Genomic DNA, 14,679 nt, shown 5'->3' on the forward strand with positions numbered 1-14,679 from the left:
TGACCTATAAGTGGAAGAATTGCCATGATGTTCACAGTGCCTTGGAGCTTTGAGATGGTTCTTGAGAGCAGGGATTAATTTTTTCCCCCTTGTTTAATGAAGTCTGGCCAGGGTGCTGAATCAGTTGGGTGACCAGTGTTTCTTAAGCCCTCACTGGGCAATCCCCTGGGTATTACCCAGTGCTAGAATGATCTCTGTGCAATGAAGTTGGACACTCCAACCTTTGGAGTGCTGCGTATAACAAATATTCTTCTCTATTGCTTATTCCTGCAGATCAACAAATCTTGCCACCAGCTTTCTACCCTGCATATGATTATATCTTCAGTGCACATTTCAATGCACTGATTTGGCAAGCAGTGATAGAAAGGCTGGCCCAGAAAGGGAAGTGGCGGGTAAGTGTGTCACCGTGTCACTGTGTCACCTCCCACTGCGCGTTGGGCACTCATGTCTTACCACTTCAGCATAAGTTTGTGTTACCTTTAAAAGCCAAAACTGTGAATGTGTATTGCTGCCTGGTTCAAATGTCTTGATTTCTAAGACTTGGAAAAATGCTTTTAGTGATAAATAATTTCTGAAAGTCATTTCTGAAAGGGATATGATGGACTTGAAATCCTGTTTGTCTCTTGCTGCTGTCTGTTGTCTCTCTTGTAGTACCACCTAGAGTCACTATTCAATTCAATAATATTCGAATTAGAGGGGTAAAAATACAAATTTATTTGTGGTCCCTTTTACTTTTCCTTCTGTATGACAAGCTGGATTTTTGAAACTGTGAAAGACCCACAGTAAAGGAGCATCTCAGTGGAAGTATACATGGTTGTTGAGCAAAACCAGATAATTTAGAAAAATCAGAAGGTGGATCATCTGAAATTGTTTTAGTCGTCTCTCAACTGTGGAAAAAATTGATGATCGTCACAGTTACACCTGTATGGGATGTTATTGGTGAGTGCTGGCAGTAGGGCCAGCAGGGCACCTGTGAGGAGTAGCTGGAGCTGGCTCTGACAGCCCTGTTTTAGATCATGGCTCAGGCAAGGTGCTGGTGCCTCAGAGAAAGTGTGCTTTAGAAAGGGCCAAGCTCTGCCTGGGAGAGTGAGGGGGTTAAGAGTGAGAGAAACAGCCCTGTGAGTCCCGGGGGTAGAGAAGGAAGAGGTGCTCCAGGCCAGAGCCAGGGGCTCCTTTGTGGCCTGTCACAGGCAAAATGGAAGCTTCAGTTGAGGTTTATCAGGGAAACCCTCCTGTTGAGTCATAAGGTTCAGACAGGACCCACTTGCTTTCTAAACTCCTCAGAGGGGTGCCTAGATCCTGTTGGATCCAGTCCTACTCCCAGACTTGGTGAATGGTTTATGTTTAAAGGAAAATATATGTGTCATTGAGCCTTTATATGACTTTGTCCCACAGGATTAAGGTTGGCAAACCAAATATATACATATGAATAAAATGAAAAACTTATTAAAATTTATGATAATGATCAGACTAAAATACTTTAATCAGAATTATTTACTACATGGTACAGATAGTTATAACAGTTAGTAAATATTATGTAATAATATATACACTATATAATAATGTACTATTTATTGAAGCAATAGTAAAACATGGGTATTAAAGATAGCAAAATTGTTATTAAGTAGAGATTGATGTTACTCTCCCATGCCAGTGGCCATGAGCAAACCTTTTTTGCTCAGCCTCCAGGAGTAGCCTTGAGGGGAATTTCCACTCAGGGGAGGAATCTCTGCACACATACAGGAAGGGATGTGTTAGAAGATGCTGCTTTTAAAAAGTGTGCCTGTGCTTTTGTCATATAAAGGGACTGTCAGTCATGTATTTCTAGGCTGGCTGTGTCAGCTTAGCAGCTTTAGATCAGTTATCAGTAGCATCACCTGTTGGTTCCTTTATCAGGAACTTTGCTGTGTCGTCACCAGTACCAGTTTCTGTCAGGAAACACTGTTTTTCATATCCTTAGAACATATAACTCTGGGATTGATGAGTCAGGCTGGTCTCAGCATTCTTCAAGACCATAAGCAGTGTGACCTTCCCTTCTCTATCCAACAATGATAACTTTTACAAATAAGGTAAAGTTCAAGATGTTTTACCATCACTCTGCTTAGGCAGAGTAACTTGTGGAGAGACCATGAAGGAACAGGCTTCTGACAGGAACCACAGCCTATGGGGGACTCACACTGGAGCTATGGACTCACTGGTGCCCCACATGCCCCATCCAAGCCCCTACTCTGGGCAGGCACATCTCTCATTAGATCAGATTGCTGAAAGGCTGGCCAAACCTGACCTTCAGTGCTCTTAAGGATGGTGCATTCAGAGCTTCTCTGGTCAGCCTGTTCCAGTGCCTCACCACCTGTATCATGAAAAATTTTTTCCTTATGTCCAATGAGAACAAACTCTCTTTGAGGTTAAAACTGTTGCCTCTTGCCCTGTCACAAAGGCCTTGATAAAAAGTTTTTTTTTAAAGTCCCCTTTTTGATATTGACGTTATTGAAGTGAGTTTTCCCTGAAACCTTCTCCAGGCTGAATAACCCCAGCTTTCTCAGCCTTTCATCACAGGAGAGTTGCTCCATCCCCATGTAACAGGTCCATGTCTTTTCTGTGCTGGGGACTCCAGAGCTGGATGTAACATTCATGTTGGTCTCAGCAGAGCAGAGAGGTAGAGTCACCTCCCTTGACCTGCTGACCATGCTACTTTTCATGCAGCTCAGGATCCCGTTTGTTTTCTGGGCTGTGAGTGCATATTGCTGGCTTTTATCCTACTTTTCATCCATCATTATCCCCCAGGTCCTTCTTCCTCAGTCTGTATTGATACTGGGGATTGCCCTGACCCAGGTGGAGGACCTTGTGCTTGGCCTTGTTGAACTTCTGAGTTCCCATGGGCCTGCTCCTCAAGCCTGGCAGGGTCCCTCTGGATGTCAGTCCTTCCCCTGAGCAATATCAACTGCATCACTCAGCTTGGTGCCATCTGCACCAAGCTTTAAACTCTCTGAGTGACTGAAGGCACCTCACAGTCCCACTGGCAATGTCATTAATGAAGACAGTGAATGTACTGGTCCCACTACAGCCACTGGAGGGACACCACTCACTACTGGTTTCCACTTGGACACTAATCCATTGACTACAGCTCTTTGGATGCAGCCATTCTGCCAAATCCTTATCCATCCAGCAGTCCATTCATTAAACTGACATCACCACAGTTTAGAGCTAAGACTTGTAGGGCACTGTAGTGAAGGCCTTACAGAAGTCCAGGTAGATGGCATCCACAGTCCTTCCCCTGTCTTCTGGTGAAGCTAGGTGGGTTTTCAAGGAGCAAGGCAAAGTTTTTTAGAGAAACTGAGAAGATGGAAGAAAGCAGAAGAAGATACAGTATTCATTTATTGCTTTCTGCTTGGGGTGTTGGTGTTAGCTGGACAGTCTTGTCCCCAGTGTAAAGGTCCATTCCTAAAGCAAAGGGTTACTTCCAAGCACTGGACATATTTCAAGTATTGGAGAATCTTTTACAGCCTACCTTTTTTAACATGCTTTTATTTCTGAAGAAACTTTCATCACTTGTAACTTCCTGCTCTCCACTGTGTATTACATTAATTCAGTTGAAAATTAGAAACTGAGATTCAGTTGTGATATTACAAAAATATCTGAAATACTGTTAGCCTGTCTTGGTGATAAATAATTTCTGAAACTCATTTCTGAAAGGGATATGATGGACTTGAAATCCTGCTTGTCTCTCCTGCTTATCTTTCTGACAAGATCTGTTGAGGCAGTAAAAAACAATGTTTTAACTGTGCTCATAAGAGTGTTAATGATTGGAGGTTTGTTTTCCAGTCTTGTCTGTTGTTGTTGTCCGAGAAGCAAGAATTGCCCCGTGATCTCAGAGTTAACCAGATATCTCTGAAGAATCTCTTTGAGGTGAGTTCATGTTTTTTATTTTTTCCTTGTATCTATTTCTTTTTTTCCTAATAACTTTAGTGAGAGATTTTCTGTCTTGAACTAAGAAAAATAAAATCAAGAATAATACATGGATGTTATATGATTATACTTTATCATCTATTTGTTTGAAAATTTAATTTCATGTAATGTAATGTTTCTAAATGAAATTTAGTATTTCTAAGGTATATCAGTATTACAAAGGTGTAGCTGGAGGCTGTCTGTGAGCCAAGAGCTGCTGGGAGTTCAGCAGGTCTGCAGCTCAGGAGCAGCCAGTTTCCATAGCAGTGACATACCAGCTTTCTAAAGGCATCCACAGTGTTTGTGAGAAATTGAGAAGTTCCACTGGGCTTTACCACGAACTCCTAGAATGACTTGGGTTGGAAGGGATGTTAAAGATTGTCTAGTTCCACCCCCCTGTCATGGGCAGGGACACCTTCCACTAGACCAGGTTGCTCCATGCCCCATCCACCCTGGCTTTGAACACTGCCAGGAATGGGCACCCACAGCTTCTCTGGGCAACCTATTCCAGTGCCATATCACCCTCACAGTAAAGAATTTCTATTTTTCTTACTGTTTCTTTCCTGACAGGAACTTTAGAAGACATTAGCTTTAGTAACTGTAGTATCTCTGCTAGCTATTAACTGTTGCAAGGTTTGGTGATGTATGAATGCGAGACTCACAAGCTGAGAGCAAAATGAATCTGTCTATTGCATAGTTAAGACAGTGCTTATACACTTAGTGTGAGAATCTTTGTTCAGTCCTTTGCATGCAACCCGGCTGCAGGCCTGCAATAAATCTGTCAGCCTGACAGTTTGTTAGTTTCCTCAAGGTTTGCAGGCTTCGAAGAAACAGGACGCCTTTCCTGTTCTCAGTGTGTACTTCCTCTCATGATTCCCAGGAATTTTCTCAGTATCAGGCTTTGCTGTTGATCACAAAGGTATATGTCACTGCAGGCCCCCAGCCAGGTAATAATTGGGATTGACTCCATGATTCTCAGAAGGCTGAAGAATCATTTTATTATTTTATACTTATTAAGAAACCCATTGGCCTTGCAGACACTCAGGATACAGGTGGACCCAACTGGTCCTTCCATCCAAACACCATCACCACTGGCCAATTAAGAAACCACCCTTTGGTAAACAAATCTCCATAACACATTCCACGTGTTCAACAGCTGCAGCAAGTGAAGATAAGAATTGTTTCTCATTCTTTTCTCTGATCTTCTCACAGCCTGCCCCAGGACAATGCCTGGGAAAGTTGTGTGTTGCTCTCAGTGGCCAGAGAGCTGCTGCCACAGGTTTGAGTTGTATTGGTGGAATATACTAGAATTTGCCATTTGTCTGTTACAGTCCTTGTGGTACTTTGGTCATAATAATTTAAAATTGGTGCTTTTACCTTAATTGTGTTTCAGTTAGGTGCCTGACAGAGTGAGCAGGAGTATTTCTGAGGGTAATACAAGGGAAATAAATTCACATCTCCTCACAGGCTTGTTTTTAGAGATAGTGGAAGAATTAGTGAACGGATATATGCAAGCATGTCTTGGTTGGGTATCATTAGGCACTGTGCTGTGCCAGTGCTAGCACAGTAACTCCACGCTGGCAGTGAAGCCTGGAAACACAGCAGAGGACCCATGCAGAGTGTGTTAGCAAAGTGTCTTCGAGCAAAGCAAAATGCCTCATTGAGTCAGGAAAAATGGGTAGGCTTTGCAAATAGTGGAGCCCTTTTTTTGTTGAATTGGCCCAACCAGTCTTACCTGTTTTAGTGGGTTTGTTGTGCACATGGAAGGCTGAAAGAATCAAGATGAAAAATCCCAAAGTACCAATCCTCCTTTGCAAAAATTAGAAAATATGGCTTTCTGACAACTCGAACTTCCCCTGCTGCTCCTACATTCTCCCTATAATCTGTTGTATTTTGGTTTGATAACTCTGCTCAAAGAGTATTTCTTGCCAGTCAAAATTTGGCATGAAGTATTAGAAAAAAAGATTTATTTGTAAATGTTGGAAGCATGTGTGAAGGCTGCTATTTAAAAAGATGACTGGCACAAATGGAGAAGTTTTGTCTGAACGCTGTTTCCGACCACCTCCTCATGTCCTGATCCTTCTGACATATTCTCTCAATTCCCATCTTAGCTTCTGCTGCACACCTCCAGAGTATCCTGTATTGCTATACCCCTTGTAGACTGTGTTTCATGTTCATTAAGTGCTTGCTAGAACATACTTTTTAAGTTCAGCTGGCTTCTGCTCAGGCTGTGTAGTTTCGAGGTTGGAAGAGACCTTCACAATCAACTACGCAGCACTATAATCATCCCTAAACTCCAGTTGCCACATCCAGAATGCCTCTTGAACACTCCCTAGTTGGTAACTCCACCACCTCTCTGGGCAACTTATTTCAGTACCTAACCACTCTTTCAGTCAAATTTTTTTCCCAGTATCAGATCTGAACCTCTGCTAACCCAGCTTAAGGCCATTTCTCCTCTGTCTTTCACCTGGAAGGTGGTGAAAAAGACCAACCCCCAGCTGGCTGCAGTCTCCTTTCTGGAAGCTGTAGAGAACAGTGAGGTCTCTCCTTAGCCTACTTTACTCCTAAACAATCCCATTTCCTTCAGCCTCTCCTGATCAGACTTGTGCTCGAGAACCTTTCACCAAAGCCAGCTCCATTGCCTTTTTCTGGACACACTCCAGCACTGCAATGTTTTTCCTGTAGTGAGTGGCTCAGAACAGAGCACAGGACTTGTGGAGTGCCCTCACCAGTGCCAAGTGCGGAGGGACCATTGCCACCCTTGTCCTGAAGGCCACACTATTCTTGACATCAGTTTATTGGGACTAAGGCCACCAGGGGAGGCCACCAAGATGATTATGGGAATGGAGCACCTCTCCTGTGAGGAAAGGCTGAGAGAATTGCAATTGTTCAGCCTGGTAAAGAAAAGGCTTTGTGGTGACCTAATTGTGGCTTTACAGTACCTGAAGGGAGCCCACAAGAAGGATGGGGAGAGACTTTTTACAAGAGCACATGGTGACAGGAAGAGGGGGAATGGATTCAGACTGAAAGACAGTAGGTTTAGATTAGATATCAAGAAGAAATTCTTTACTCAGAGGGTGCTGAAGCACTGGAACAGGCTGCCCAGAGAAGTTGTGAATGCCCCATCCCTGGAAGTGTTTGAGGTTGAATGGAGTTCTGAGCAGCCTGGTGAAGTGAAAGACATCCCTGCCTGCACCAGGGGGTTCAAACTAGATGGTATTTAAGGTCCCTTCCAACCCAAGCCATTCTGTGTAAGTCTATGAAATAAATAGTTCCATTTTACAGTGGCTATGGCTTGGTTGTTGTTGTGCTACTGATTCTTGTCATGAAAATATAGAAAATACTGAAAAAGAAATGCTTTTTGTGTGTGTAAAAATAATGTGTTGCAATTGTTCTCTTTGCTGCCAGACTTCTGAGTTGTATGGTCGTGGTGAGAAGCTGCAGGAAGTAGCAGAGTTAGTCAAGTGGCTGATTTCCATTGGGGCCAAGGCTGAGTCCATCGGGCTGTATCCGCTGCATGCTGTTATCAGACTGTGTATCAAAGCAAGTGAGTGACATCTGCAGCTAAAATAAAACAATGCTGGCTTTTATCAGAGGACTGACAGCTGGACCTTTTTTAAATTAAAAAAAATTAAAACCCCGCAGCTCAGGTCAGGTCATCTAGGTATAACCTTGCACATGCCAATAAAGCACTCTTAGAAATGTTGTAAACACTCTCCTTGATCACCCATGCCTGATAGTGGTGGAAACCTAATATAATTGTTCTTTTCTGTGTTTTGAAACAAAAGTGTGATTGATATGGGTCTTTTGTAATCTGAATATGTCAGCTTTAAAAAAGGTACAGTGTTTCTTTCTCCCATCTCAGTGTGGAGCAGCCGTTTCTTTGTGTATAGTGGAGTCAGGAGTCGAACTTAGATTTGCGTCTTGCCACTCCAAAGGGGGAAAAACCTCCAGGATCTGTTTGTTTAAGTGGGGGTTTTTTTTATCATTTCAGCAAAGAACCATCTCTTTTGGTGGTTGCTGACTCGGAGGCCAGAGCTGAAGGATAGGATCAACCAGAAGGACAGAGATGGACAGACCCTGCTGCATATTGTGGCCTCTTCCAGTGAATATTCACAGAAACGCAGTAAGTACTTTTTTATGTGTGTGTGTATTGTTTTGTTTTCATATGGAAAAATCTATAATGGAAGAAAGTTTCAGACCCTGGTGTTAAATATTTCATGCTAAGGAAGAAAATGAGAAAGTATCTGCGGACTTGTAGTGGCAACTGATGTTTAAACATTCCAAGAATTCCTTTTAAAATTTGTATGCCTGATGTGTGACCGTTTTCTTTGCCCTTTGGTTTGTTTGGTTAGGGTTTTCTCACAAGTATGCTGCAGTTTTTAGAATCCTAGAAGTTAAAATTTTAAAATTTTGATGTGCCCTTAAAATCACATTAGACCACCTGGAGGCCTGAAACAAGGAGTTTAAAATCTAACAGCAAAAACCTGTGAGATGAACATTCGTAGTAACAATTTTAAGTCAAAATTGGGAACATATTGGAAATTCATTTGCCATAGACATGTTCAAAAACATAAGAATTTTCAATCATTTATACACACTATGGCATCCAACTTTTTATTATAGATACTTCCCGCCCAATTTATTGCATTATGGTATAGGTGTTTTGTTCTTCTTAATTGCCACCAGAACATCTCATTTTTTTTAAATGAATAACCTAAGTTTTATCCAGCTAAATAGTTCTTTATTACATTTGCTGTCCTGGTTAGACAGTTACTACTGATTAAGTTGTCTGGGCTGTATAAGCCTATGAAGTGGCTTCTTTACTGCACCTGCAATGTATTAATCAAGTTTTCTGGGGTGCATAGGCCTTTGACTCCTTAACTCTCTCAAGGTATCTTTCTTGTTCTATGGTATTTAATCAATCTCTAGTTATATGACAGCATTAAACAATCCTTTATTGAATTCTGTTCTTCAGCTATTGATTAAGTTCTCTAAGGGTGTGGGTCCATTGAGTTCCTTTTTGCAGGTTGGTGAGGCAATTTCTCAGGGTCTTCTACTGACACTCAGCCAACACAGGTCTGAATTAAAACCAGCTAAAGTAACACAGTCAAACATTCCTTAGCTAAGTAAACATAGTTTGTTATAAAATTTTGAAAGGATTAAAAAATTCCTTGCTAAGTTATAATTTGCTGTCAGGCCTCTCCTGTTCTTTTAAATAGCTGAAAAGTGAAGGCCTAGATAGCAGAGTGCCTTGTCAGAGGAGGAAAAGTAAATGCTTTCCTTCAGTTTCTGTGGGATTTCATTTTATGTTACCCTGGCTTTTTTCCTTGTATTCCTTACTCTGCCCACGAGGTGGCAACAGGAAGCAAACATCACAACCAAGTTAACTCCAGACTTTTGGATGCTTAAAGTTTATTTGGTAGTATTCACATGGTATTTATTACATACAGAGCACATATTTTGAATCTGTATTTATTTACTAATGTTTATGTCTTTATATGTATTATATATTTTTATATGTATTATATATTTTATTAGAAAATATGTATTTTTATATGTATCAAAGTTTATTTCTTTATAGCTATATATAATAAATATTATAAACCATAAAATCACAGAATCATTAAGTTTGGAAAAGGCCTCTGAGATCTCAAGTCCAGCCTTTGACTTCCACCCTGCCAACTTATGACACTAGGAAGAATTTAGATTTTTTTTTTTAAAGTTAAAATTATGCTAGAAATTGTGTCAAGTAATTAAAAATAAAAAAGACAACATAACAAAAAATCCTGAAAAATTTGAATTATTCTTCCTCTTTTTCTTTTTTTTTTTTTTTCATGTATTTCTTTAGGACAAACAGAAGATGTGATCATGCTCCTAAATTTTGGGGTTGATCCCACTGTTCCAGACGCACGGTCAAGATATGTCATAGATATCTTGAAAAAGAACAAAAACTTTGATGCTGTAAAAGAAGTCAGCAAGCAGATTGAGAAAATCACTTCCTCTGTGAAACAGACAGGTACTACAGCAGTGTGTGCTTTTCCTGTTTTAAAATTATAACCTTTAGGTACAAAATAATTTTATTTCAAATAGGTTATTGTGGGTGTGTTTTATGTAACTTTCCCTGTGAGTTGTCACTGTGGTCTCCTGCTAGTCAGTAGTGAACATTTTGTCCTTGCTTGAAAGCAACTGCTGGCCAAGTGATGTTCAAATCAAGCTTGGCATCAAGGAAAGTGTTTAGGCTACATCTCAGTTTTCATGTGTGTGTTGCTTATAAGTTTATTGGAAAACACTGGGTTTCATTGTGGTTGCACCTTACAGCTCCTGGCAAAGGAGTTTTTCTTTCTTTACTGTGGAGATCTCTGCTCTGGAGAAGGTTTTAGCACAGTGGTTCTCCATTAGGAGTTAAAACCAATACCTCTGTGGTAATTATGGCTTTGGTTGGCATTTCAGGTTTCACTGTCTTTTGTGGCTAAGTATTTTTGGTTTTGAGGTTTTTTTGGGGATGCACAGCCTGCAAGTTTTCTAAGCTTAGTGTAATGGGAGGCTGGAGAATGAGCCTCAGCTTTATAGGTAAAGCTAACAATCTGAGGTTAGTCCTTCTTTCTAAAAAGATGAACAATGTTGTCTCTCTCTTTGACCTAAGAGATAAAGCTGCTGTTTTGTTTGGTCTTTCATGTATCTGACTTCCTTGAAGCATTTAGGAAGTCCAAGCCAAGTTTTTTGGTGTTTAAGGGCAATTTTTACAACATTGTTTAAAATCTGCTATTTCCCATTACATGAATATCTCTTAAAACTTGTAGACAACATTTTTGTGTGGTATTTATTTTGTAGGTAACATTGTGGTGTGGTCTTTATTTTTGGCTTTGTTTTTTTAATTTTAAGAGGAGAAATTCTTTTATGGCTGTATTTTTAAAATGGCACTGGGGAATAAGACAAGCTCATTAAAAGTGCACGCTGCAAACATTACTGGGTTTAGTCATCTACTCTAAAAATTCCAAACAATTATATAATTGCAGCATTTTCCTGCCTGCATACAGAAGCTATTACAGTTTCAGCCTAGTGAATTATGGTAAATGGAGTCATGGTTTGACCTCAGCTGCCAGCTAAGTACCAAGCACCAGCTCACTCACTTCCCCTTCCCTCACATGGTGGGTTGAGATAAGAACAGTCTAAAAATTGAAGTAAAGTAAATTACTACCACTCCTGTTATTATTTTTATAGTTATGAAAAGGAGAAAGAGAGAGGAATAAACCTCAAGAAACACATATGGTGCACAATACAATTGCTCACACCCTACTAACTGATGCTCAACCTGTCCCCCAGCAGCAATGGTGCCTTCATGGCCAATTCCCCATAGTTTATATAATGCACATGACATTCTTTGGTGTGGAATATCCTTTGGCCAGTTCAGATTAGCTGTCCTGGCCATGCTTCCTCCCAGCTTATTGTGCACCTGCGTGCTGGCAGAGCATGGGACATGGAGAAGTGCTTGTCTCAGGGTGAGCACTCCTCAGCAACAACCAAAACATCACTGTGCTATCAGCAGAATCCTTGTCCTACATCCAGAGCATGGCACTGTACCATTTACCAAGAAGAAAAATAACTCTATCCCAGGCAAAACCAGAACAAAAGTGTATTTGATGAAAGTATCAAATTTCCTTTGGGGTCAGAAATCCATCACAGAACTGGCATTGGCAGTAAGAGTTTCAGCCATCTGTTTTTAATCTGTCACTACACATTTTTTAGAGCCCTGGGATGTAATGCATTACAGTCTTGCCCTGAAAACATGCTGGCAAGGAAGTGGATTTTTAATTTCTGTAATGTTTTGCAGGAGAGAATGAAAGTGCCACAGCTGATACAGATTCTCTCCAGGATGTTCTGGAACAGTTTGTCCAGTTCTACAGGTGTGAAAATGGAGCACATAATAAAAATGTATTGAAGGAAGATGCAGTTAAGCGATTTCTGAAATGGCTGTCTTCTGTGAAAGGTGCAGTGAGTTCCCAGTTCTCCCTTTCACAAAAATTAATTGCTGTGAAAAATGTGTTTGGTGCTAACATAAACTTACTGCCCTTTTACCTTTCCTTCTGTTACGTGTTTCTGTAACTTTTATGACTGGAACAATGTGCTTTTAATTATATTTAATGTTGTGTTTTGCACTTAGAACCAATGGAATATGCACAGAAATTCATGATGTATCAAAATGTTCAAACTGACTTGGCTGACAGCATATAAGGATGGAAAGATATATTTTGCTGTTCCTTACTTTCAATTTAACAAGTAAATTGTTCTGAAATTAGTTTACAATGAGGTGGATTTCATTATGAGTCTTTGAGTGAGTTATGTTGTCTTGACTGTCTTGCAGAAATCCCTGAAGAAATCTCATGCAACATCTCCAGTGCCTGTGCTAACAGCTTCATAAAACAGTTGCTGGGGAAGCAAATGTGGCAAAAAGTTTTGCTGCTCCTAACAGGGCAAGCTGATGGGCAAAATCCATCAGGTGGAGGACTCTTCAAAACCTGCAGTCTTTCAGATGTTGACATTGGCAACATTATCCAACAGTGTGAAAAACTGGACGCGCAAGTGCACCTCATAAGATGTTTGCTTGAACGAGGAGGTGAAAAACTGTGATATTAATGTGCTATAAGAGATGCAGTATGTTATTTGACATGTTGGGAGCAAGATAGTCTCAGAAATACCAACACATGGGGTTTTTGTGGCTCTGTATAAATGCAGCAGCTTGTTGGATTGCAATGCATTGGCTGCATCTGCTGTGTGGGACATGGTGTTGCTAGTGAGGCTGCATGGGTGGAAGATGTTTATCAAATGAAATTTGTCTGCTAGGGTTAGTAAAAGGCCAAGGACTATCATTGCTCCTGACCTGTAGTTTGTTTTGGGCCTCAATTTCTCTGTCTTCAGCCACAATATGGTCCTGGTAGAAAGCGTAAGCCACAATCTTTGAGTTCAGTCTGCTGTTGTGCTACAAATAGGGGACTTCATTGATTTCAAAGGCATGACCAGACGTCTTTCTTTTTTTAACTATTGTAGACATCATCATGCTTTGTGTTTTGCATGAGCTTGTTCCTAGGATCCCTCTGGCATATTTCATTTAATCTTATAGCTTGATGTTAGCTATAAGTTACGGACACATGGTCCTGTTGAAGCCTTTTGAAGGCCACAGGAGCAAGGAGGCCTCTTGTTTCAGTCAATGACTGACTGACTTGGAGAAGATATGTTCTGGCCTTTATGTCTTCCTATCGCAGCAGAAGGACTGGTTGTTCAGTTTAATGGGAGACAAGGGGAAATGATGAAGATCTTCTTAGTCAAGAAGTGTTTTAACAGATACACATAAAAAGCTGGCAAAAAAATACCCCTCTCACCTTCCTGACAATCAGCATCTGACTGCATCTGTTCAGCTTTCTGCAGTTAGCAGAAAGTGTGTATGAGTTTTAAAGCCTGATATTTTCCTGTCCTTCACACCAGCTCTGCCTGATGGTATTGGAACCAACTCTGAAATACCACTGAAAATATGCCTCAGAAAGAATTATTTTGAACTGGCATATTTGCTGCTGACCAAAGGTGCGGACCCTCGAAACCTCTCTGTTACACAAGGAGATACTCCTCTGCATGCTGCAGTTTTCATCTGTTTAAATAAAAAAGGTAAGGTTTCTGCTGTTGGAAACATTCCCCATTCCTTACCTGCCCGTTCTGCTGTTGCAGGGACAGTGGATCAGGATATCTGACCACGTCTCACTCAGCCCCCAAAGGGATAAAATAAGTGCTGGGTGGGTTGGAAGAAACAAAGGTAAAGTTAGAGCAATGGCAGCAGAGTTTGAAAGAAATCCCGCAGTGACATCTGAAAATCTGTTTATCAGTTTTCGTTCAGTCATAAATCAAGGAAAGTTTTGTTCGGGGGAGAAGTAAGTAAAAGAACTGTAGGGCTTATGTAAAAAGTTAGGATAAACTGTGAAATTGATCCCCTAAATCAGGTTTAAGTTAGGAAAAAAAAGCATTTTTGAGTTGAAGGATTAAAATTATTTAAAATATTGAGTTTATTAATTTTTAAAGCATAAACATTTCATTGAATGGCTTTAGAGAGATTACAAGCATAGATAATGCCTGTTGTCATTTTAAAATCAAAAGATTAAGAAGTCCCATGACAATATGTTCTCTGAAGTATTTTGTGCAAGGTTTTTGATGTGCAATTTCATTACAGTGATTTTGGCATGCCACTACTTTACAGCTAGAATATAAATATTTCACATATATTGTCTCATTTAAATCACATCTATTATCTGGATGAAACCTAGAAAGCTGTTGAATATATATGTATTTTTTTCCCCCCTGGGGAGGTAACTAATCTTATGTTGTAGGAAGTTGCTCCAGGGACCTCAAATATCAGGAAATAATTGGGATTTCCTGCAGGTTATTTTAGTAAAGCAAAGTTATCAGCAGCAGATTACTTTTGGGTGCCTTATTAAAGTGAACCAAATGACCCCAGAGCACTATCCCGAGCTGCTGCTTGTCATGATGACAGGGCACCAGTGTCCCTTGGGAAGCCGTCAGGGCTGATGTTGGAAAATGAACAAGTCTGTCTGTACCCAGAGGTTAAAAAAGGAATGAAATTGACTGATGCTATGGGAATAATTGCAGCACTAGGAATTTCTAAAGCTTTGCTGCCTTTGTATTGTTTTTCCTGAAACTTGGGAAAGCTCAGTTTGAGCTGTTTCAGGT

The 14,679-nt window shown here is 40.5% G+C and overlaps 1 protein-coding gene across 3 annotated transcripts in view; it reads left to right on the forward strand.

The window, feature by feature from the left end:
• TRANK1 (tetratricopeptide repeat and ankyrin repeat containing 1) overlaps positions 1 to 14,679 on the forward strand; it is a 51,252-nt gene that overhangs the window by 12,952 nt on the left and 23,621 nt on the right. For all 3 annotated transcript variants that reach the window (XM_064704917.1, XM_064704916.1, XM_064704918.1), the window contains exons 5-12: positions 274 to 392; positions 3,823 to 3,906; positions 7,354 to 7,492; positions 7,940 to 8,071; positions 9,797 to 9,964; positions 11,780 to 11,935; positions 12,311 to 12,562; positions 13,429 to 13,605. In XM_064704917.1, the coding sequence (XP_064560987.1) occupies positions 274 to 392; positions 3,823 to 3,906; positions 7,354 to 7,492; positions 7,940 to 8,071; positions 9,797 to 9,964; positions 11,780 to 11,935; positions 12,311 to 12,562; positions 13,429 to 13,605 (1,227 nt within the window). The remainder of the gene's footprint in view (positions 1 to 273; positions 393 to 3,822; positions 3,907 to 7,353; positions 7,493 to 7,939; positions 8,072 to 9,796; positions 9,965 to 11,779; positions 11,936 to 12,310; positions 12,563 to 13,428; positions 13,606 to 14,679) is intronic.

Source organism: Zonotrichia leucophrys, chromosome 2 (assembly GCF_028769735.1).
Source record: "Zonotrichia leucophrys gambelii isolate GWCS_2022_RI chromosome 2, RI_Zleu_2.0, whole genome shotgun sequence".
NCBI classification, from domain to species: Eukaryota; Metazoa; Chordata; class Aves; order Passeriformes; family Passerellidae; genus Zonotrichia; species Zonotrichia leucophrys.